Here is a 22,221-nt window from a genome sequence, read left to right on the forward strand (position 1 = left end):
CTCGCCACCAGTGGGCAGCTCCTGCGTTGAGCATCTGTCCCCTGGTGGTCAATGTGTGTCATAGTGACCGGTCTTTCAGTTGCTTAGGATTTTATATATATAGATTTTATCTTTTCCATGATAACCAAACCAAGGTTGCTAGTACACAAACCTCACTAAAAGCTAAATATTCCTGGATGGAGATGAAAAGTATCTTAAGTCAGAAAATAGAATAAAACCCACCGAGGACTAAGTAAATTAAATTTTCTTTACCAGTTGGTATTAATTTTTCATTGAATGGTATCTATTACTAAAGTTAATGATAGTTGAAAAACACCTCAATTACATAAACAAGTACAATTTGAAAATTAGTCTTATACTAAGAACCTGTCTTGTGTTATCAAAAATTGCATTGAAAAACATGTTTCAACAAAGAAAGATAGGTTGGGACATAGACAAGTTCAAACAAGCACTAACATAGTTGTAAATAATTTAAAAAGTAAACAAAATTTTTCCTTTTGTTAATCCTCACCCGAGGATATTTTTCCATTGATTTTTAGAGAGAGTGGAAGGGAGGGGGAGAGACACAGAGAGAGCAAGAGAAACATTGAGGTGAGAGAGACACATCGATTGGTTTCCTCCTGCATGGCCTGACTAGGGCCAGGGATTGAGTTTGCAACTGAGGTATGTGCCCCTGACTGGAATTGTACCTGGGACCCTTCAGCCGGCGGGCCGATGCTCTATCCACTGAGCCAAACCACCTAGGGCAGTTTTAACTCATTTTTTAAAAGCTGTTGTATACACTTGTTCAGACTAACATTGCTGAAATGCCCAGTAACACTCAGGAAACTGCAAAATACTGTTCATTTAATCCTTCCTTTTAGTCCCAATTTGTGTTCTCTTAGAGAAATGTCTGTACAGGAAATACCATTTTAAATTGTTTTTAAAAGTGAGGTGTGAACCTAGTTCTTAGTCATAAGGCTATATCTTTTTCAAATCATGCCTCCATCCAGCTGTTTTGGATGCCAGCCAAGTCTGGCCATGTAAATGGGGCCCTTAACTCTATGGTAAGTCATATGTCTGTGTAAATGATAGTAGGGGCAAAGATGTAGGAATAGCGTACACATTGGGCTAGCTCCAATGTAGAGCCTGCAGGAGAGTTTTTCTTCAACAGTGTTTGTGAAGAATGGTGTGAATGACAATTAGTAGGAAACTATTCAGGGCCAATTAGCTGCTAATCTAATTGACCTAACTGATGACTTTTTCTTTATATATGGCTATATGTAAATAGATATTTTGTTATCTTAAAATTTTACCATAATTTCAAAAGATGAAATTTTCCTCTTGATTTTTATTTAAATTTAATTTTATTATTTTTAATAAATTCTCTACTTAATTTTGTTTTTTAAATTTTTATTTATTGATTGATTTTAGAGTGAGAGAGAGAGAGAGAGAAACATCAACTTGTTGTTCCACTTATTTATGCATTTATTGGTTGACTCTTATATGTGCTCTGACCAGGGATTGAACCTGCAACTTGGCATATGGATCAATGCTCTAACCAACTGAGCTACCTGGCCAGGGCTTTCTTTTAATTTAATTTAATTTTTATTGATTTCAGAGAAGAAGAGAGAGGCAGAGAGAGGTAGAAACATCAATGATATGAAAGAATCATTGATCGGCTGCCTCCTGCACACCCCCTACCAGGGAATGGGCCCACAACCGAGCATTTGCCCTGACCAGGAATTGTACCATGACCTTCTGGTTCATATTTCAGTACTAAACCATTGAGCCACAACATCCGGGCTCTCTTTTAATTTTTAAATTTTACTCAGAGATTCCTTGGGCTTTCTTAATTTTCTTATTTTTTAATTGGAAAGTCCCTTGTGTTTCAGTAGTGAGTTCGCAACCATCATCTCTTCAGCAGACAGTCTGGTTTAAAATTCAATTGTGTCTTTTGTTTTTATAGTATTCAAGAGGATAATGAAGCAAATATACTCAAACAAGTTCCAGTTCTAAAGAATCGATTTCAGAAACCAAAGCCAAATACAGGAAGAAGAACTGGAAGAAGAGACATTTCCTCAAAGGAAGAGGTGCCAGAGGAGATTGTTGTTTCTGGGAAAAAGACAGCAGCAAGACTAGAAACCTCGCCAAAGGAGAAGGTACCAGTGGAGGCTAGCACTACAAAGGAAACTGAGTCAAAGTTAAAAGAAACTGGGAGAAGAGACATCTCTCTCAGGGAGAAGAAACCAGAAATGATTGACTTCACTGTGGAAACGGAGACAGATTTGAAAGAAACTGGAAGAGAGATTTCTCCAAGGGAGAAGATTCTAGAGGTGACTGGTGCCATTGAGGAAAGAGAGCCCGATTTAGAAGAAACAGAGAAGAGAGAAATATCCACACAGGAAAAGGCCCCAGAAGTCAACACTGTAGGGGAAGCGGAGGCAGGTTTGAAAGGACCTGGAAGGGAGATTTCTCCCAGGGAAGAGATACCGGAGGTGACTATGACTAATACCGCTGCGGAAAGAGAGACGGACTTGGAAGAAACCAGGAGAAGAGAAATACCCACACAGGAAAAGGGCCCAGAGGTCTACACTGTAGGGGAAGAGGAGGCAGGTATGAAAGAACCTGGAAGGGAGATTTCTCCAAGGGAAGAGATACCAGAGGTAACTATGACTAATGTCACTGCGGAAAGAGAGATGGATTTAGAAGAAACGGAGAGAAGAGAAATATCCACACAGGAAAAGGCCCCAGAGGTCTACACTGTAGGGGAAGTGGGGACAGATTTGAATGAAACTGGAATGGAGATTTCTCCAAGGGAGGAGATACCAGAGGTAACTATGACTAATGCCAATGAGGAAAGAGAGTCGGATTTGGAAGAAACAGAGAAAAGAGAAATATCCACACAGGAAAAGGCCCCAGAAGTCAACACTGTAGGGGAAGCAGAGGCAGGTTTGAAAGGACCTGGAAGGAAGATTTCTCCCAGGGAAGAGATACCGGAGGTGACTATGACTAATACCGCTGCGGAAAGAGAAACAGATTTGGAAGAAACCAGAAGAAGAGAAATACCTACACAGGAAAAGGCCCAAGAGGACAGAATTATAGGAGAAGTGGAGGCAGATTTGAAAGAAATTGGAAAAGAAACTTTCTCAAAGGAAAAGGTATTAGTGGGGATCAGTGCCATAGGGAACAGGGAGATTAACTTGAAAGAAACTGGAAAAAGAGACATTTCTCTGATGGAAAAGATGGCTGTCTTTAAGGTAACAGAGGCAGATTTGAAAGAAACTGGAAGACAAATTTCCTTGAGGAAAATTGGATCAGAAGAGATCAGTGCTACAGAAGAAATGGTGGCAGGTTTGGATAAAACTGAAAAAATAGGTATTTCTCTAAGGGAAAACGAACCAGAGGAGACTGGGACCTCACTACAAACTGAGACAGATTTAATGCAGAGCAGAAGTGCTGATTGCAGTGCTGTGCCTTCACTAAATATCAAAGTATGTACTTTTCTGTCCCTAAACATTTTTTATATTAAAAGAGAAACCTGTAAATTGAACGTCCCTCCGCTACGCTCACCAGCCAATCAGGAGTAAGTATGCACATTAACCTGACAAAGATGGCGGGTTAATTTGCATACACAGGCGCCGGGCGGAGAGCAGAGTGGGAAAGTCGCCGGAGAGTGGAGCGGCTTGGGGAAATTGGCTCCCAAGCTGCCAGATGGAGAGCAGAGAGGGAGAACTGGTGGCTTGGAGGACTTGGCAGAGTGGGAGGCCATGGGACGGAGACAGAGCAGGAACGGAAAACCAAGATCACGGGGAGCAACAGGAATTCTGGGAATAGTAGTTCTGGTGGCAGACGGATCTCCTAGACCAGAGGTCCTCAAACTTTTTAAACGGGGCCAGTTCACTGTCCCTCAGACATTCCACACATGCGCACTGCGGGCCCAGGACAAGTTGGCTGCTAAGCAGGACAGGCAGCGGCAGCAAAAACACCCAGCGGGCCGGATAAATGTTTTCAGCGGGCTGCATGTGGCCCGCGGGCCGTAGTTTGAGGACCCCTGTCCTAGACACTAGAGCAAAGTGAGCCTGGAGCAAGTTACTGTTGTGGTGGGGGATGGAGGGAAAGCAAAGGTGAGAGACATAAGTAAAATCAGAGTGTCTAGGAAAAATTAAAGGGAAGATATCCTAAAACTTCCAGGAAATCTCCATCAATGAAAAAAAATGCCTCTATTATTCCTCTATTATTCTGGGAGCAACAAACCAAACTGAGTTGGGGTCTCAGACAATTCGCTCATATGATTGCAAAGACAGACAGAAACTCCCGGATTGGAGAGGGCTCCCAGATTGGAGAGGGTGCAGGTAGGACTGAAGGACCACCACACCCCCCAGTGCATGAATGTTGTGCACCAGGCTTCTAGTTTTTTTTATAATGCTCTTTCAGAGAAACATAAATATAATTGCATTTCTGAGTCCAACAATGTTTAAAATCTCTAAAGCCTAAAGTCTTTCTTAGTCCTAAATTCTATGTTTTGGGACCTCGAAGAAAAAAAAGAATAATTAAAATTTTTTTAATTGTGGAAAAGATACTATTCTTAGTGTCAATTTGAAGTTACTCTTTTAGATAAAAAGAATAAATGAAATTGGAATTATTTCTTTTGCCTATAAATGTATCAGCTTTTCTCTATTTTTCCTGTCCCACCCAATTTACTCCACTTTTAAAAGTTATTTTTATTAAAAGTTTTCAGTTATTTGAAGTTCATCCTATTCTAACATTTTCAAGGACTTTTTTTTTTTAACGTACAGCAATGGCATTTGTGTCTTGGAAATATAATATGCAATATGTAAAGAAGAGTTAACGGAATTTTGTGTTTTGTTTTGGTTTTTTTGGAATTTTGTGTTTTAACATTTGTAAATTTTGTTTTATTTAAAAATTAAAAAAATGAACTTCTGAATTTTTAAAGAAAAGTGTTTAGAATATAGTAGGATTTTTGTTTGAGATGCTCAAGGAATCTTGTATATGTGCTGATTTACTGTGACTATTCTTCCAGAACATTAGCAATGAAGTCCTATCTGTGGTGCATACACCTGTAGAGGAAAAGGGAAATTCTGAAAAGGAAGTGTCCAGCCAGTTGAGTCATTGGAAGACTTCTTTGAAGACTTCTGAACTTGCTAAAACAGAAGACCAGGGGACACCATGTGCAGATGTTCCAGAGCAATTTTCAGATATTAATTCAAGGTATAATTTTATAGGTCTATGTGCTGTTAAAGAGCATATAAAGTTATATTTACAGTTTATGTTAATTAAGTAAGATTTCAAGACAATCTATAGCATAATGTTAGAGAGTTTAAGCTAGTTTGGGGAAGAGTGGGAGAGAGGATTGAGGATATTCTGACAGTTGATTGTGAGAATTACTAACAGACAGAGTTGTATATAATACATACTCTTAAATAAATCATATGGGTGTGATAAACCTATATTTTCCTTGTGCAAAGATGATATAGTTCCTAGGCTTATATCTATTTGGGTTGTACCACTCATTTTTTCAGAAGCTACCAAATAGTCCAATTTGTTTTCTTGTTAAGAATCAGAATTAAATATTTACTGCCAATCTCTAAGGTTGTCCTAAGACTCCTCTCCCACTGCCCCTTCAGTTCATTCTAAAGTTTGATAATCCTTGTTCCAAAAGCAAATCTCTTCCTCAAGAACAGAAGCCATTTAAACCAGCACCTTTTATGAGAAGTCGATTCAAAAGACCAAAACCAAACTTATCAAGAGCAGCTTTAAAAAGAGAGACTATGGAAGCAGAAAAACATGTACCTGGGAAGAAATTGGAAGTGGATAAAATAGAGACTATTATGATACAACAGGATGGTGAACATATGAACATTCTCCCTTCTCTATATGTGAGTGATATTTAAGATGGAGGTTCTTTTGTTTTAGTTAATAAAGTAAAATGCTTGGAATTGAAATTTCACAAGTATTTCCTCATACAATTTTTACCATGTGTGATTTTGTTGTAGCTGTACTTAATGTGCCTCATTGTTCCACATGGTTTGTGTAAGAATCTCAGATCTCTGTGATGGGCAAGTATGTCATGGAACGAATTTAAGAAGCCTGGGCTGTATGTAGTTTAAGTTCTGACCTTTGTTTGCTGTGTGATTATAGCCAAATGATGAACCAGTTTCTTCATAGGGAAAATGGGAATGACAGTTTTTTATTTCAGTCTGTTGTGAAGATGAAATAAAAAGTTAAGAGCTTGGCCCTGACCAATGTGACTCAGTTTGTTGGAGCATTGTCCCTGAAAGGTCTCGGGTTTGATTCCTGGTCAGGGCACATACCCAGGTTGGGGCTTTGATCCAATCGATGTTTCTCACCTTGGTGTGTTTTTTTTTCTTTTTCTCCCTTTCTCTCTCTAAAATCAATTAAAAATACATATCCTTGGGTAAGGATTTAAAAAACAAAGAGCTTGGTAAGAGTTAAAGGAGTTTATTTACTTGGTTCATAAATTTAAGATTATGTGATATAGCATCAAAAACTTTGAAATGAGCCCGGCCGTTATTACTCGGTGGTTGAGCATTGACCTAAGAACCAGAACGTTGTGTTTCAGTTCTTCGTGAGGGCACATGCTCGGGTGGCAGACTCGATCCCTAGTAGGGGTTGTGCCGGAGGCAGTAAATCAATGATTCTCTCTCATCAGGATGTTTCCATCTCTCTTCCTCTCCCTTCCTCTCTGAAATCAATAAAAATATATATAAAAAACTTTGAAATGAAATAACACTCAAATTCTAAATATGTGAAGTACTTTTTTTGAATTAAAATTCTTATTTTGCATCTTAAAATAGCTTAGTTCTTATTATACTTGAGCATTTGTATTTTATTCTTCTAATCTTATATTTTAAAAGATAAATCACTTTTTATTGATTATAAAAATTCCAAATTGGAAAAAGTATAGAATCTAAATAGAGAAAGTCCCCTATAATGTTCCATCTGTCCTTGCCAAGTTAATCATGTAGCAATTTTGAATCTCCCCACCGATACTTTTTTTATTTAAGATTTTTAAATTGCTTTTTTAGAGCAAGGATAGGGAACCTTTTTTCTGCCAGGGGCCATTTGGATATTTATAACATCCTTCTTGGGCCATACAAAATTATCAACTTAAAAATTAGCCTGCAAACATTTAGTTAACTCAGGTTTAATGCTTTGTCAGGGCCAGACAGAATGGTTTTGCAGGCTTTACGTTCCCACCCCTGTTTTAGAGAGAGAGGGAGGGAGAGGGAGAGAAAGAGAGAAAGAAACATTGATGTGAGAGAAACATTGATTGGCTGCCTCTGGCATGCCCCACACCGAGGGATCGAGCATGCAATCTGGGCATGTGCCCTGACCAGGAATCGAACCAGCAACACCTTGGTGCATGGGTTGACGCCCAACCAACAAGCGACATCAGTCAGGGCAACACAGACTTTTCTAAGTATAGTTACATATTATATAAATAATAACGTGAAGGTATTTTCATTGTTTTACAAAAACGACATCATAGCTTGCCTTCTGATTTTTTCCACTTACAATATTGCGAACATCTCTTTTTTTTTTTAATCCTCACCTGAGGATATGTTTTTATTGATGTTTTAGAGAGAGGAAGGGGAGAGAGACAGAGAGAGAGAGAAACATAATTGGTTACCTCCTGTACACACCCGACGGGATTGAACCCGTAACCTAGGTATGTGCCCTGACTGGGAATTGAACCTGTAACCTTTTGCTGTATAGGATGACACTGCAACCTACTGAGTCACCCTGCCAGGGCTGTGAACATCTTTTTGGATCAGTATTTAGAAATTTTTAAATACGTTTTTATTGATTTTTAGAGAGGGAAGGAGGGAGGGAGGAAAGAAGAAAAGGAGAGAGGGAAAGAGAGAGAGAAACATTGAAGTACGAGAGGTATCGATTGGCTACCTCACGCATATACCCTGACTGGGGATCCAGCCTGCACCTGGCCTTGTACCCTGACTGGGAATTCAACCAGTGACCTTTCAGAGCATAGATGATGCTCAGCTGGCTGGAGCCACATCGGCCAGGGCAGTATTTAGAAATTTATTTTTTAAATATCTCTATACTGTTTTATTATGAAGAAATTATAATTTATTTATTCAGTCTCCTAGTGATAGATTTGTGTTGTTTTCAATTTTTTATTTGTTTTCTTTAGCTTAATGCCCCCTTTTTTTTTTTCTCTTTTTTTTTGGCAGCAGGACACACACAGAATAATATTGCTATAATAAATATCCTTTTATATAATTTTCTAGATACTTTTTGAATATTTTTATAAGATACATTTCTAGAAGTAGAATAGTTGGAAAATAAAATTTTTAATAGATCTGTCCCCTTGTTCTCTACAAAGACTATACAAATTTATTATTCTAATAGTATATGAAAGTTCCTATTTCCCTATATTTTACCAACCCTCAATGAAATTTTTTAAATCTCTTTCTAGGATGCGTCTTCCCTGATGACATCAAAAGAAAAAGACAAATCAGATCACAGGCAAGAGGAGGCTGGGATGTTACCATGTGAACTGACAGAAAAGAACTTTTCACCTTCAAGTTTTTGTGAATCTGAAGAGGCCTCTCAGTCTACACAAGCCCAGGAAAAGGAATTCCTTATTTCTATGGGGTAAACAGTGATAGTCCTTTGAAAATCTAAAATAAGACAGAGTTCTTTCAAATACTTCTTTTTTTTAAATTAAGATGTATTAATGTATTTTAACAATGAATATAAAGAATTTTGTATTTGATTTATTTTTATTCATATGGCAGACTGCCTGTAAAATTGAAAATCAGATTGAGTTCAACACCTTTTATGCTTGTCTGCTTATGTTCACTGTTCACTGCTTAAGATCTTACACAAAGCAATGCATTTAAGAAATATATGTGTATGAGGTATTATTTGTCTTTTAAAAAATTGTGGTAAAAGTCCTAGCAAGTTTGGCTCAGTGGATAGAGTGTTGGCCTGTAGACTGAAGGGTACCGGGTTCGATTCCGGTCAGGGGCACATGCCTGGGTTGCGGGCTCAATCCCCAGTGCAGGGCGTGCAGGAGGCAGCCAATCCTTGATTCTCTCTCATCATTGATGTTTCTATCTCTGTCTCCCTTTCCCTTCCTCTCTGAAATCAATAAAAATATATATTTTTAAAAATTGTGGTAAAATACATAGTAGATAATATTTAGCTTTTAACCATTTTTTAAAGTGTATAATCTAATGACATTAAGGACATTCACATTGTGCAACCATTGCCACCATCCATCTCTAGAACTTTATTCTCCCAACCTAAAAGTCTGTATTCATTAAACAATAACTCCCCTTTCCTCCCTTTCTCTAGTTCTTGGCAACCAGGATTGTACTTTCTTTCTATGAATATGAATATTGTAGGTACCTCATATAAATTCATTACCTTTTTTTTTTTTCTAATCCTCACCCAAGGATATTTTTCCATTGGTTTTTAGAGTGGAAGGAAGAGGGAGAGACAGAGAAACATCGATGTGAAAGAGACACATCGATTGGTTGCCTCCCACATGCAACTAGACCCAGGACTGGGGATCAGGCCTGCAGCCGAGGTACTAGTATGTGCCCTTGACCAGGTGTAATCAAACTCGGGACCCTTCAGTCCGCTGGCCAACGCTCTAACCATTGAGCAAACCAGCTTGGGCTCATTACCTTTTAATAATTGAAATAATATGTCCTTTTATAAAACAAGGTATATTTATAATCAGAAAGTAAATTGTTATTGAGAGGGTAATTTTATTAGAGGATACTCAAATTTTACATTTTTACAGTAGTTTTCATCTTTTTACAGTCAAGTTCCTCTATTTTTCTTTGCCCCTCTTTCTAGGACTCATAATAATATAAACACTTTTCAACAAGAAATAAAGGAAAGTATTATCCATCCTACTCGACCAGTTAGGGGCCGCCTTCAGAGACCTAGACCAAATATAAAAAAGGCTGCACAGAGGCAAATGGTAGAAAAAGGTGAAGCCAAAGGCATAGTTGAAGAAGAAAGGACAAAATTACAAAAAGATGAAACTAAAAAGAAATTCCTGAGTGTGGTGAGTTATTGTCATGTAATTGAGTTGAGCCTTTTAATGCAAATTAAAATATTAAATGATAGCTCAGTCTTGTCTTATGTAATGTGACACTTACTCTATTCAGTGATTACATAATCTATCTAGTTTTGTTTCAGATTTACCGTTCTGAATGTTAAAAAAAAACAAATATAGGTTTATTTTTTCCTTACTAATGGACTATTCATTGTGAAAATTTTCAGTAAATACAAAATAATTACCCCAAATCTGACCACATGAGATTACCACTAAACTGTCGTTGTATCTTACCAGATGTATCCCAATGCATGCATATGTGAATACGTATGTAAATTTAAATACTCAAATGATTACATGCATGCTATTTTATGACAACTGTTTTTCATTTAATATATTAACTGACTTTCTGTGTCAAGAATACAGGGATACATTATTTTTAACTGCTGCATAAACATTCTGCTCTTTGAATGATAGTTAAACCATCTCTTACTGATGATGGCTCTTGTGATATTAGAAGGAAATCTTAGTAGTGTAATGTCCGTTTCAACAGTTCTTGTTTTTCTGTCCTTTTCTCTGTCTGTTATAGTAAAAATCTAGATTTAAAGTGATTGTAATTTTTATTTGAACCTCCTGATTCTTTAAAAAAACAACAACATTAAATTTCTTTTGGGGGGGTTCATAACAGATGGTTATTGTACTTTTAAAAGCATCACTTAAACATATTACTGCAAAAATCTTTTACGCTTTCTAAATTAGGCAGTTATGTTTTGGGCAGCAAATCATGAACATATCTAATTTGAGTTTTCATTTTAAAAAACGAAATGTCTATCTTAATGTTCAAAATAATTTAGAAAGCATATTCTGTTGTTTTTTAAAAAATACACAAGTTGGTTTTGTCATTTCAGCCAAATTATCAAATTGGAACTGAAAGTGAAGTTATATCCTCCAAAGTTTCTGAAGGAAGAATGTATGAAAATCAGAGTCACATGGCTCTTCTAGAAAACCTTCATGTTAACAAAGTTGATGTTTTAGATAAAAAGATGAGGTGAGTGTGTCTTTAAATCAGAAAGCATCAAACTTTCCAAAGATAAAGGTTGGGTTTTTACATAATTAATTTTATATAAATTCACATCTTAAAAATTTATGAAAGTATAAAGTAATAATTATGAACTCGAATATATTTTAAATATATATTTATTGATTTCAGAGAGGAAGGGAGAGAGAAAGGTAGAAACATCAATGATGAGAGAGAATCATTGATTGGCTGCCTCCTGCACGCCCCCCACTGAGAATCGAGCCCGCAACCCAGCCATGTGCCCTTGACTGGAATCGAACCTGGAATCCTTCAGTTCGCAGGGAGACGCTATATCCACTGAGCCAAACTGGCTAGGGTAGTGGTTGGCAAACCGTGGCTCGCAAGCCACATGTGGCTCTTTGGCCCCTTGAGTGTGGCCCTTCCACAAAATACCTGCTGGGGGGAGGGGCCACAGGATTTTGGTGGGGGGTGATTGGGACCCTGATAGGGCCATTTGACCACTGCAGTGCACGTCATAGCAATCGGTTGTTCTGTCGTTCCATCGTTCTGGTTGCTGGGCTTTTCTATGTATAGATTATACTTAAGTTAGATATAATTTGTTTTCCCAAATGCATTAGTCTGCACTAGATGTATTAGTTAGCATCATAACCTTGTTAGAACTTCTGTGAACTTACTTGGTGTTTCACTGACAGAAGAGCTTAGATAGATACATTTGAAAATGTAACTAAGTACTTTTTTCTGGGTAATTTATTAGAAATATTACTTAAGAATAGTCTTTAATATAGATCATTTAGAGAACCAATGATAGGCACATATCCAGTTATTCTTATAAATATCCACATTTATATTAGTTTTAAGCTTTCTAATTCAGAATTCACATCTTTGCCAATTATTTCTTCCCAGGAAGCCTTAAGACTTGGGTTGCCTTGGAGGCTATGGCTACTCTATTAAATGTTTAAATCTTGTCTTTCTATGTTTTGGCAGATAAAATGGGTTTTATTGAGATTCTTATGACACTGACTATCAATAAACCTTTTTCTATGAGCTGATAGGCATGTGGAAGGAGAAGAGACTCTAGCTTTCAAGCCTGCTCGTGAACCAGTAGGACCATCTATGCTTGTTGTGACCACTGAACATTTGTTCATGCTTCAGAGCCCAGTTGAAGCATTTGTTTAAAGTGCCATTATGAATTCCATCTTCAACTACTAGAATTTTTTTTCTAGTTATTACTCTGAAAATTTCTTAAAGTAGAATGAAACCACAAACCAGGATCAATGAAAGTAACAAAGATTAATATTATTGTAAAACTATTTCCCAGGCTATACAGAAAATGGATGTTATACTGTAAAAGCTTTTATGTTCTTCCTTTCATATTAGCATAGCGAATTTACATATAGTCCTTTGAACATAGGATTGGTTTGTGTAAAAAAATGTTTAACAGCTGGTACATTAAAAAAGAATTCTGATTTTTGTTCTTCAAGATGATTTGTACTTCATTCTAGAAATGAACATAAAACTTATGTTTCTAGCCCAGCACAATTGATAAGAAGGCAGTTCCAAAACCCTGAGCAAAATTTGGGAAGAGCACATGATAATAAAGAGGAAAGAGTTATAGAAAAAGACAGAGCAGATCTGGGTGAGGCCTGGAAACCAGAAGATAATTTGCTGCAGCAAGGAGATTCTGACACCCAGCTCCTTCAGAAAGTAAGTTTGAAAATATATAATTTTTATCAGTGGGCTATATTTTGTCAGGAGCATGAAGAAAAACATTAAAAATATTTAATTTTGTATTGTCATTATTTTCTTGAAAATTGAGTGGCATTCTAATATTATAAAAACTTAGAAACCAGTCATAGGGTGTGTGTGTGTGTGTCTAAGCAAGCTTGGGACTCTAGGTCAAACTACCAAATCAAATTGCCATAGAGATTGTTTTTGTGGTAATATTAGCTGTTTCTTCTTATATTGAAGGAAAAAGCTGAGCTTCTGACATCTCTGGAGGTTTCAGCAAGAAAAGATTGTGTAGGTTCCGAAGAGGCTAATTTGGCCAAGAAAGATCTTCAGTCAGAAGTTGAACCATCAGGAAGTGTTGGACAGAAAACTGTAGGGGATAATTCTGTGTCTTCAGTTGTTGAAGAGCAGCATCTCAGTAAATTAGCAAGGTAAAATTTTACATGACTACTTTAAGCAGAAGAAATAAAAACTTATTCTTTATAGATGTCCTACCTTAATTTATTTTTTATGTATTTTTAAAAAATATATTTTATTGATTTTTTTCAGAGAGGAAGGGAGAGAAATAGAGAGTTAGAAACATCGATGAGAGAGAAACATCGATCAGCTGCCTCCTGCACATCTCCTACTGGGGATGTGCCCGCAACCAACGTACATGCCCTTGACCAGAATTGAACCTGGGACCTTTCAGTCCGCCGGCCGACGCTCTATCCACTGAGCCAAACTGGTTTCGGCTACCTTAATTTATTAATAGAGTAAGAGATGTCTTGTTAACAGAAGTGTAGATTGTTTTTTATCGACCGGTCTATTTCTCTTCCCTTTTGATTTTATTTACTGAATATTTACTTCCTTTGGATCTTTTTAGGAAGATTTTCTTTACCCTACATTTAAAATCTATGATTATTAAGTATGGTAGATATGAGCAGAAGCCTGACCAAAGAGTAGTATGCAGTACCTAAATAATTAGAGTACTAATTCAAATAGGGGTACAAACACCGGTGAAGGGTACCCTCTTCCATCATTTTCGAGAAAAGTGGAAGGGAACTAAGTTCTTAAAACCAACATTGTTTTGATGGATATTTTGAATCCTCTTGTTTTCTTTTATCCTTATCTGTTTACCAAATAGGAATAACCAATATCATTTTTTAACCTCCTATTCTGTATTTATTGGCCCATTGACTGTCATTCCTTTTTCCTCTAATAATTTCCAGTCTTGTGTTTTATCTCCACTTAAATAGCAAGGGGGAAAATAGCCCAGAAATAAAACTTACTATGAAAAATTTGTGGGTAGATAACTAAGACTTTTATTTATTTTTTAAGAATTGTATTTTTTATGTTTTTATATTCAGATAACTCTGAATGAAAAACTAATAGTAAGTTTCTTCTTTTCACAGTATAAGTTTTTGACAGAATGAGTGGTGGGAGTTTTCATTTTAAGGCTTGAGTTGGGATTTCAGTGTAAAAGTTTGGTTTTCCTTAAAATTATCCTGTGTGTGCAATGACTATGTTGTTATTTTGATTAAACCTCCAGCCATTCACAACTGTTAAAAGAATCAAATTACTCTAAAATTGCTCTCAATCAAAGAACAGCTATCTCTTCTGCCTCTGGATATGAGATGGATCATACTGAAAGGAGAATGCATCGAAAGATCAAACCAACTGTGAACAAAGGGCGTGGATCAAAACGAATTCGGAGTAAGACTTCTAAGAAGGAACCTAGAGCTCCCAAGGCCATGCTGGTGACTCTTCGGGCTTCCCAGGAAGAGGATGAAGATGATGTTGAAGATTTTGAATCTGCCTATGAAGAAGAAAGCTATCATCTTGCTCCAGAAGAAATAAACAAAGCTCCAGTGTTTGTACCTGTTGGTCTCAGATCTCCTGAACCTGTTTCTACTCATATTGAGGAAACGATGGAAGAGGTAGTTTCTTTTTGAGTGCTTGGGACTTTATCTTACTTGTATTTTTCTCTTAGTAGATCATTTTTTCTTCTCTTAGTGAATATTAGGATTTGGAGAGTTCATTCTCTAAGTTACCTCTACCAAATGTAATTTTTATAGGCTTAGGCTGAGTTCTGGTTAGTAGAGAAGGTAGAAGAGACATATATCTGTATACTCTTAATTGTGGTAAAATACACATAACATAAAATTTACCATGTTAACCATTTTTGAGTCTATAGTTCAGTGGCATTAAGTATATTCATTGTGCTATACCATCATCACCATCCATCCCCAGAACATTTTTTATCTTGCAAAACTAAAACTCTGTACGTATCAAACAATAATTCCCCATTACCCTCTCCCCTTTAGGTTGTGCTAACCACCATTCCACTTTTGTCTTATGACTACTTTAGGTACCTTGTGTAGTATTTCTTGTACAGTATTTATCTTTTTTGTTATTAGTTTCACTTAGCATAATGCTTTCAAGGTTTATCTATGTTTGATCATGTGCCAGAATGTCCTCCTTTTTAAAGGATGAATAATATTCCATTCCACGTTTTGTTTATTCATCAGTCAGTGGACAGTTGGGTTACTGCCATCTTTTGGATAAAATAAAGAATGCTGCTATGAACATGGGTATACAAATATCTCTTCTAACTCCTGCTTTTAATTTTTTTTGGGAATATACCTAGAAGTGGAATTGCTGGATTGTATGGTACATTATAAATTTATTTTAATTTTTTTAAATTTTAAGTTTCACTGATTTTTTAAAAAATATGTTTTTATTGATTTTAGAGAGAGTGGTAGAGAGGAATGTTGGGGTTGGGGAGAGAGAGAGAGAGGGAAAGAGAGAGGGAGAGAGAGAAAGAGAGAGAAATATAGAAATATCGATGAGAGAAACATCAATAGGCTGCCTCCTGTGCACCCATCACTGGGGATTGAACCCACAACCCGAACATATGCCCTGACCTGGAATCGAACCGGCAACCTCACAATCCGTGGGACGATGCTCAAACAACTGTGCCATACTGGCCAAGGCCCATTTTAAATTTTTTTAGCAACCACCATACTGTTTTCCATAACAGCTGCATCATTGTACATTCTCATCCATAGTGTACAAAGGTTCTAATTTCTTCACATCCTCACCAACACTTGTTATTTTCTTTTTCTTTCTTTCTTTCTTTTTTTTGGATACTTGCCATCCTAATGGATTGAGATGGAGGAACATACTACTTCAGCTTACTTTATTATAAAAGCTCCTTACTCCTTTGCCTCTAGGTCTAGTATTTCAACTTTGTAACTTTAAAGTTTTCTGTTTTGCCTCAGTTTTCAATGATTTACATGGCTTATAGAGTAGCATATATCAATCAGTTTTGTAGTAAGTACTCATGATAGTTTCTGAGTCATTTGAAACAGAATCAGGAATGAACTGAGATGGTATTGATGGTAATAATAAAAGAAGTAGGATACATAAAACAATTCAAATAATGTTAAGTTACCCAGAATTAATGGATTACTGAATCTATAAATTTACATTTATGAATGGTGGTCCAAACCAACTTTTTTTATTTTTATTTTTATTGATTTAAGAGGGGAAAGGCAGAGGGAGAGAGAAATAGAAATGTCAATGATGAGAGAGAGCCCATCCAGCATGACTCAGTAGTTGAGCATCTACCTATGAATCAGGAGGTCATGATTCAATTCCCCATCAGGGCACATGCCTGGGTTGTGGACTTGATCCCCAGGTGGCAGCAAATCAGTGATTCTCTCTCATCCTTGATGTTTCTATCTCTTTTTCCCTCTCCCTTCCTCTCTGAAATCAATAAAAAAAAATTTTATTTTATTTTTTTTTTTAAATATATTCCACCGATCTTCCACAGAGAGGAAGGGAGAGAGACAGAGAGCCAGAAACATCGATGAGAGAGAAACATCGATCAGCTGCCTCCTGCACATCTCCTACTGGGGATGTGCCCGCAACCCAGGTACATGCCCTTGACTGGAATCGAACCTGGGACCTTTCAGTCCTCAGGCCGACGCTCTATCCACTGAGCCAAACCGGTTTCGGCAATAAAAAAATTTTTAATGATGAGAGAGAATCATGGATCGTCTGCCTCCTGCACACCCCCTACTGGGGATCGAGCCTGCAACCTGGGCATGTGCCCTGACCAGAATCGAACCAGGACCCTTCAGTCCGCAGGCTGATGCTCTATCCACTGAGCCAAACCAGCTAGGGCCCAAACCATCTTTCTTCACTGTTAATAATAACACGTTAAGTGTTGTAAAGCTATTGAGTTAGAATGGTTGAAGGTAAACAAAAATGATGTAAATTCAAGTTGTTTCTTGTAACTAAAAGTTAAAAGTAAAGATAGTGGCCGAAACCGGTTTGGCTCAGTGGACAGAGCTTCGGCTTGCGGACTGAAGGGTCCTAGGTTCGATTCCGGTCAGGGGCATGCATGTACCTGGGTTGCGGGCACATCCCCAGTAGGAGATGTGCAGGAGGCAGCTGATCGATGTTTCTCTCTCATCGATGTTTCTAACTCTCTGTCTCTCTCTCTTCCTCTCTGTAAAAAATCAATAAAATATATTAAAAAAAAAAAAGTAAAGATAGTGAATTTAAGCTTTAGTTGAAACTAAGAAATTGCAAAAGGAAGGTTAATTTTGTGCAAGGATAGCTGTTTAACACTGCATATGAATTTAATTAGCTATATGTTTTATAATTTACAGATTTCTTTGGGTGAAAGGCAAATTGCTAGTCAAAACTAATGTCAGAAATTTCTGAAAATCAGGTTTCAGGATTTATCCCTGAATTAATATAGAATGCCTTCTTAAATAGCATTAATCATTATAATTGAGTAAAGAAAGTTAAATTTTTATTCTTTATGGCAAGATTACTAAGGCAGGGAAATTGTTTTTGTTAGAAAATGTTTTCTTAAAAAGCATTGAAATACAACGGCATATTATCCTATATAATAAAAGTACAGTATGCAAATTATCCCCTCAACTGGAGTTCTTCCGGGAGTTTAACCAGGGGGCGGGCTGGCCTGGGGAAGGGAGGGAGGCCCTGGTGCTGGCAGGTGGCTGGGGGAAGGGAGGAAGGCCCTGGCCAGCAGCGGTAGCAGGCAGCTGGAGGACGGGAGGGAGTACCCGGCCGGTGGCTGGCAGCTGCTAGGGACCCTACAAGTGCACAAATTTCATGCAATGGGCCTCTAGTTAAATCATAAAGGAATATAAAGTATTGATATATACTACAGTATGAATCGTGAAACCTTGAAAACATTGTGCTAAGTGAAAGAAGACAGTTACCAAAAACAAATCACATATTATATTATTCTATTCATATGAAATGTCCAAAATAAAAAAATTTATAGAGGCAGAAAGTAGATTATTGGTTTCCTGGGATGAAGGTATGGGTTTCTTTTTTGAAGCAGTAAAAGTGTTCTAAAGTGACTGGTGGTGGGTATACATATTTGTGCATAATCCAAGAAACATTATATTATAGTAAAGGCCCAGTGCACAAAATTCATGCATGGGTAGGGTCCCTAGTGGCTGCCGGCTGCTGGCCGGGGTGCCTCCCCTCCCTAACCGCCTGCCACTGCCGGCCCACCCCCTGGTCATTCTCCCAGTCAAACTCCCAGTTGAACTCCTGGTCGAGGAGACAGTTTGCATACACACACACACACACACGTATATACTTTAAATGGGTGAATTTTATGGTGTGTAAATTATATCTCAATGAAGCTGTTAAAAAGTAAAGCTTTGACACTGGATGGTGTTCAAAGAACCAACTCTCAATTATCTGGAATATTCCCATTTTCGTGCAACTTTTCAGAAAATATTTTGTCTTTTCAAATCACTTGAACTTTTTTATCATCCCAGGCCTGTAGGACATTAGCATAGATTTTTCTCTAATGTTTGCTTCTGAGGATACAGACACAGAACACACAGATGTTACTATAATATGTCTTGAAGGCAGATTTTCATACTTGACTCTGTATTCAGTTTCTACTGAATCACATGGTCTTTTATACTCTTTTTTCTGTTAATAAGGGAATAAGAGCCACACTCTCTTATATGTAGTCTAGGAGAGAAATCTTAGTCTTTTTAGTTCCCAGATTATAGGGATCTTTGACCAGTAACACTGCTAAATGAAGGGTAAATGTGAGTAAACCCATTATTTTACATAGCCATTGACATGACTATCAAGAATTATACAGGTTTTGGGTTGCGGGAGAGGGTAGTTGCTTTGGTGGGGGAGAGGGTAATATCCTATATAATAAAAGCCTAATATGCTAAGTATCTGTTAACCAGTCAGCTGTTGAACCAATCAAACCGTACTATGCTAATGATATGCTAAGGCCACTCAACTGCTCGCTATGATGTGCACTGACCACCAGGGGGCAGACACTCCAATTGGTAGGTTAGCTTGCTGCTGGGGTCCGGCCGATTGGGACTGGGCGAGACAGGCTGGACATGCCCTGGAGCCCTTCAGCGGTCCCTCCCCAGCTGGCCAACCTCCCGCATCTCTCCCTGGCCCCAGTCGTACACCAATGGGGTCCCTCAGCCTGACCTGCTCCCTCTTGCAATCTGGGACCCCTTGGGGGATGTTGGAGAGCCAGTTTCGGCCCGATCCTGCAGGCCAGGCCGAGGGACCCCACTGGTGCATGAATTCGTGCACACGGCCTCTGGAATATATTTAAGAGCTTTCAACTCATCTCTATTTTAGTACTTAAGACAGTGTATAGTTAGTTGATTATAAATCTGTTTTTCTTAGATTGTGAGTTCCTTGAGGGCAGGGACCAAACTTGTCTCATTCAGCTTTGTATCCTTTTATCTGCAGCCCTCTAATTTTTAGGAAGCACTCCATAAATGCTAACAGACTGATGAGATTAACTATGTGTCCCTATGTGTAGGGACAAAGTGGGGATAATGGAAAATTAAATGCTAGGTACTAGGAAAATTAGCCTTGGAAAAGTTGCTTACTAGCTATAAGACTCACAGCCCCCTCAAAAGCCTTATATGTTTTACTTTTGCCAAGTTGATGTCAAATCAGTGTAAAAATGACTATTCTTCAGTTTTTTAATTGTGTATGAATCTGGATTATTTTTTTCAGTATACCATTTTATTTTACTTGTTTGTCTGTGTATAGTATGCCAATATGAAATAATGAGACTTTTCATTTTGACAGCTTGAAATAACCGTGAATGTTCCAGATATTGGATTCATAACTGTTGATGAACATCAGCTCTCAAACACAGATGTGACCACTCAGGAAATGAAACAAGAAGAAAACTTGAATGTATTATCAGTTGTAAGCATCCATTTTAATGTTTTGTGTTTAATTCTTTGTTTACTTTCAAAAGACTGGAAGCTTGTTGCTCTCTCTCTGGGGAGCACAGCCATGCCTTTTCCCATCCCCCTCTTCTTTCTCTCGGTGCATTACCTTTGCTTTTCTCTCTCTGAAGCTCCAGGGGCCCTTCGTTTGCTTCTATAACTTGTTTCCCAAGCCTCCACAGCCCAACTGGCTCACTTCTACCTTTGTGACTTTTTAAAAAAAGACTGGAAGTTTATTTTGAATACTTTAGGTTTACAAGCAGTTCACTAATTTTGTCATGTAGGGAGCTTTAAGTGTGAATAGTAGAACTAATGAGTAATCTATAGGTTTTGTATTTGATCTGAAGAGCAGTGATCTTTGTGTATGTTTGTGGGTATAGCTCTTAATATGCTCATAATCTTAAGTTGCATTAAATCTATACCAAATATAAATTATTTGGAATGTATTTAATTGCATTTTGCTTGGTATTCTTTCTTATTTGGTTAGAATTTATCTTAATTTTGAAAATGAAGACTTGAAATTACAACTTTTTAAAAACATCTTTATTAAGACACAGTTCACCCATTTAAAGTGTACAATTCAATGATTTTTAGTATACAGTTATGTGCAAACATCATCACAGTTAATTTTAGAACATTGTCATCACTTCAAAAAGAAACCCCATACCCATTAGCAGTTGCTCCCCACTGCTTTCCATCCTTCCCCAGGTCTAGCCAACCAAACTACTTTTTGTCACTATAGATCTGTGTATTCTGGACATTGCATGTACACTGAGTGGCCAGATTATTATGACCACCCCATCAGTAGTTCATTAACACTTCCAAAAATACTGAATATTGAAAACTTCCTAAGCAAATACTCTCAAGGTTTTATTATTATTATTATTTGCATAACTAATTCACTTCATTGTACTGATGGGGTGATCATAATAATCTGGCCGGTCATAATAATCTGGCCATTCAGTGTAAATGGACTCATGGTTTTTGTGTCTGGCTTCTTTTAGCATGTTTTCAAGGTTCATTATTGTAGCATGAATCAAGGTCAGTGATGGCTCCTTCTGGAGGCTCTGAGGGAGAAACCATCCCAGGCCTTTCTCTTACCTTCTGGCAGTTATCGCGGTCCTTGTCATTACTTGGCTCATGGCAGCACAACTCCAAACTTTTCCTTAATTGCCATGGTTTTCTTTCTGTCTGTGTGTCTGTGTTTCTTCTCCTCTTATAGGACAGCAGTCATACTGGGTTAGGGCCAACCCTAATCCTGTTGGGCCTAATTTTAACTTGATTACCTCTATGAAGACTGTACGTCCCAGATAAGGTCATATTCATGGTACTGGGTGTTAGGACTTCAACATCTTTCTGGGGGACACAATTCAATTTACAATACTTTCCAACCTGGCTGTTCTTTATTTCTTTTGCTTGCCGAATTGCCCTGGCTAGAACCTCCAATACAATGTTGAATACAGGTGACAAGAGTGGACATTCTTGTCTCGTTCTTGGTCTTAGCAGAAAACATTTAATCTTTCACCATTAAGTTCGATGTTAGCTATGGTGTTTTTCATAGATGTCCTTTATAAAATTAAAAAAGTTCTATTTTTGGTTTGTGTGTGTTTTTTGTCATGAAAGGGGATTAGAATTATATGCTTTTTCTGCACCTATTGAGATGATCATGTGATATTTGTTTTTTATTGTATTGATACGATGTATAATACTGATTGAATTTTGGATGTTAAACAAAACATTGCACCTCGGATAAATCCTACTTGTTCATGATGTGTAATTTTTATATGTTGCTGAATTCTGTTTGCTTATATTTCATTGATGACTTTTGTGTCCATATTCATATTAGATATTGGTCTGTTATCTATTATGAATCTTATGCCTGCTCCTCTTAGGAAGAAAGCCCTCTAGCTGGGAGCTGCAGGGAGAGAGGGCCCTGTTTTCTTGGCTGCAGCAGTTTGAGATGGAGTCTCTGTCTGCTGAGCTGGGAAGAAGGAGGAAGAGAACAATCTTTGTTCAAATACGACGGATCTTCCCTTTGTTAACAAGTTTTCATGAATAGATGATCTTTTATCCTATGCTCTTAGGATCATTTCCAGAGGCCTTAATGGATGCTTTTAAATAAATTT

At 37.5% G+C, this 22,221-nt stretch overlaps 1 protein-coding gene across 9 annotated transcripts in view; it reads left to right on the top strand.

The window, feature by feature from the left end:
• BDP1 (B double prime 1, subunit of RNA polymerase III transcription initiation factor IIIB) overlaps positions 1-22,221 on the top strand; it is a 91,606-nt gene that overhangs the window by 47,754 nt on the left and 21,631 nt on the right. For 7 of the 9 annotated variants that reach the window (XR_004967821.1, XM_036310995.1, XM_036310999.1 and 4 more), the window contains exons 17-26: positions 1,949-3,473; positions 5,024-5,211; positions 5,663-5,879; positions 8,462-8,640; positions 9,856-10,069; positions 10,969-11,108; positions 12,602-12,803; positions 13,068-13,258; positions 14,359-14,746; positions 19,950-20,072. Coding sequence is in view for 8 of the 9 variants with exons in the window: in XM_036310995.1 (XP_036166888.1) it covers positions 1,949-3,473; positions 5,024-5,211; positions 5,663-5,879; positions 8,462-8,640; positions 9,856-10,069; positions 10,969-11,108; positions 12,602-12,803; positions 13,068-13,258; positions 14,359-14,746; positions 19,950-20,072 (3,367 nt within the window). In the remaining variant the exon portion in view is untranslated. The remainder of the gene's footprint in view (positions 1-1,948; positions 3,474-5,023; positions 5,212-5,662; positions 5,880-8,461; positions 8,641-9,855; positions 10,070-10,968; positions 11,109-12,601; positions 12,804-13,067; positions 13,259-14,358; positions 14,747-19,949; positions 20,073-22,221) is intronic. The other 2 variants (XM_036310998.1, XM_036310997.1) reach the window with 2 other exon arrangements.

The sequence above is a fragment of the Myotis myotis genome, unplaced genomic scaffold (assembly GCF_014108235.1).
Source record: "Myotis myotis isolate mMyoMyo1 unplaced genomic scaffold, mMyoMyo1.p scaffold_m19_p_5, whole genome shotgun sequence".
NCBI lineage: Eukaryota > Metazoa > Chordata > Mammalia > Chiroptera > Vespertilionidae > Myotis > Myotis myotis.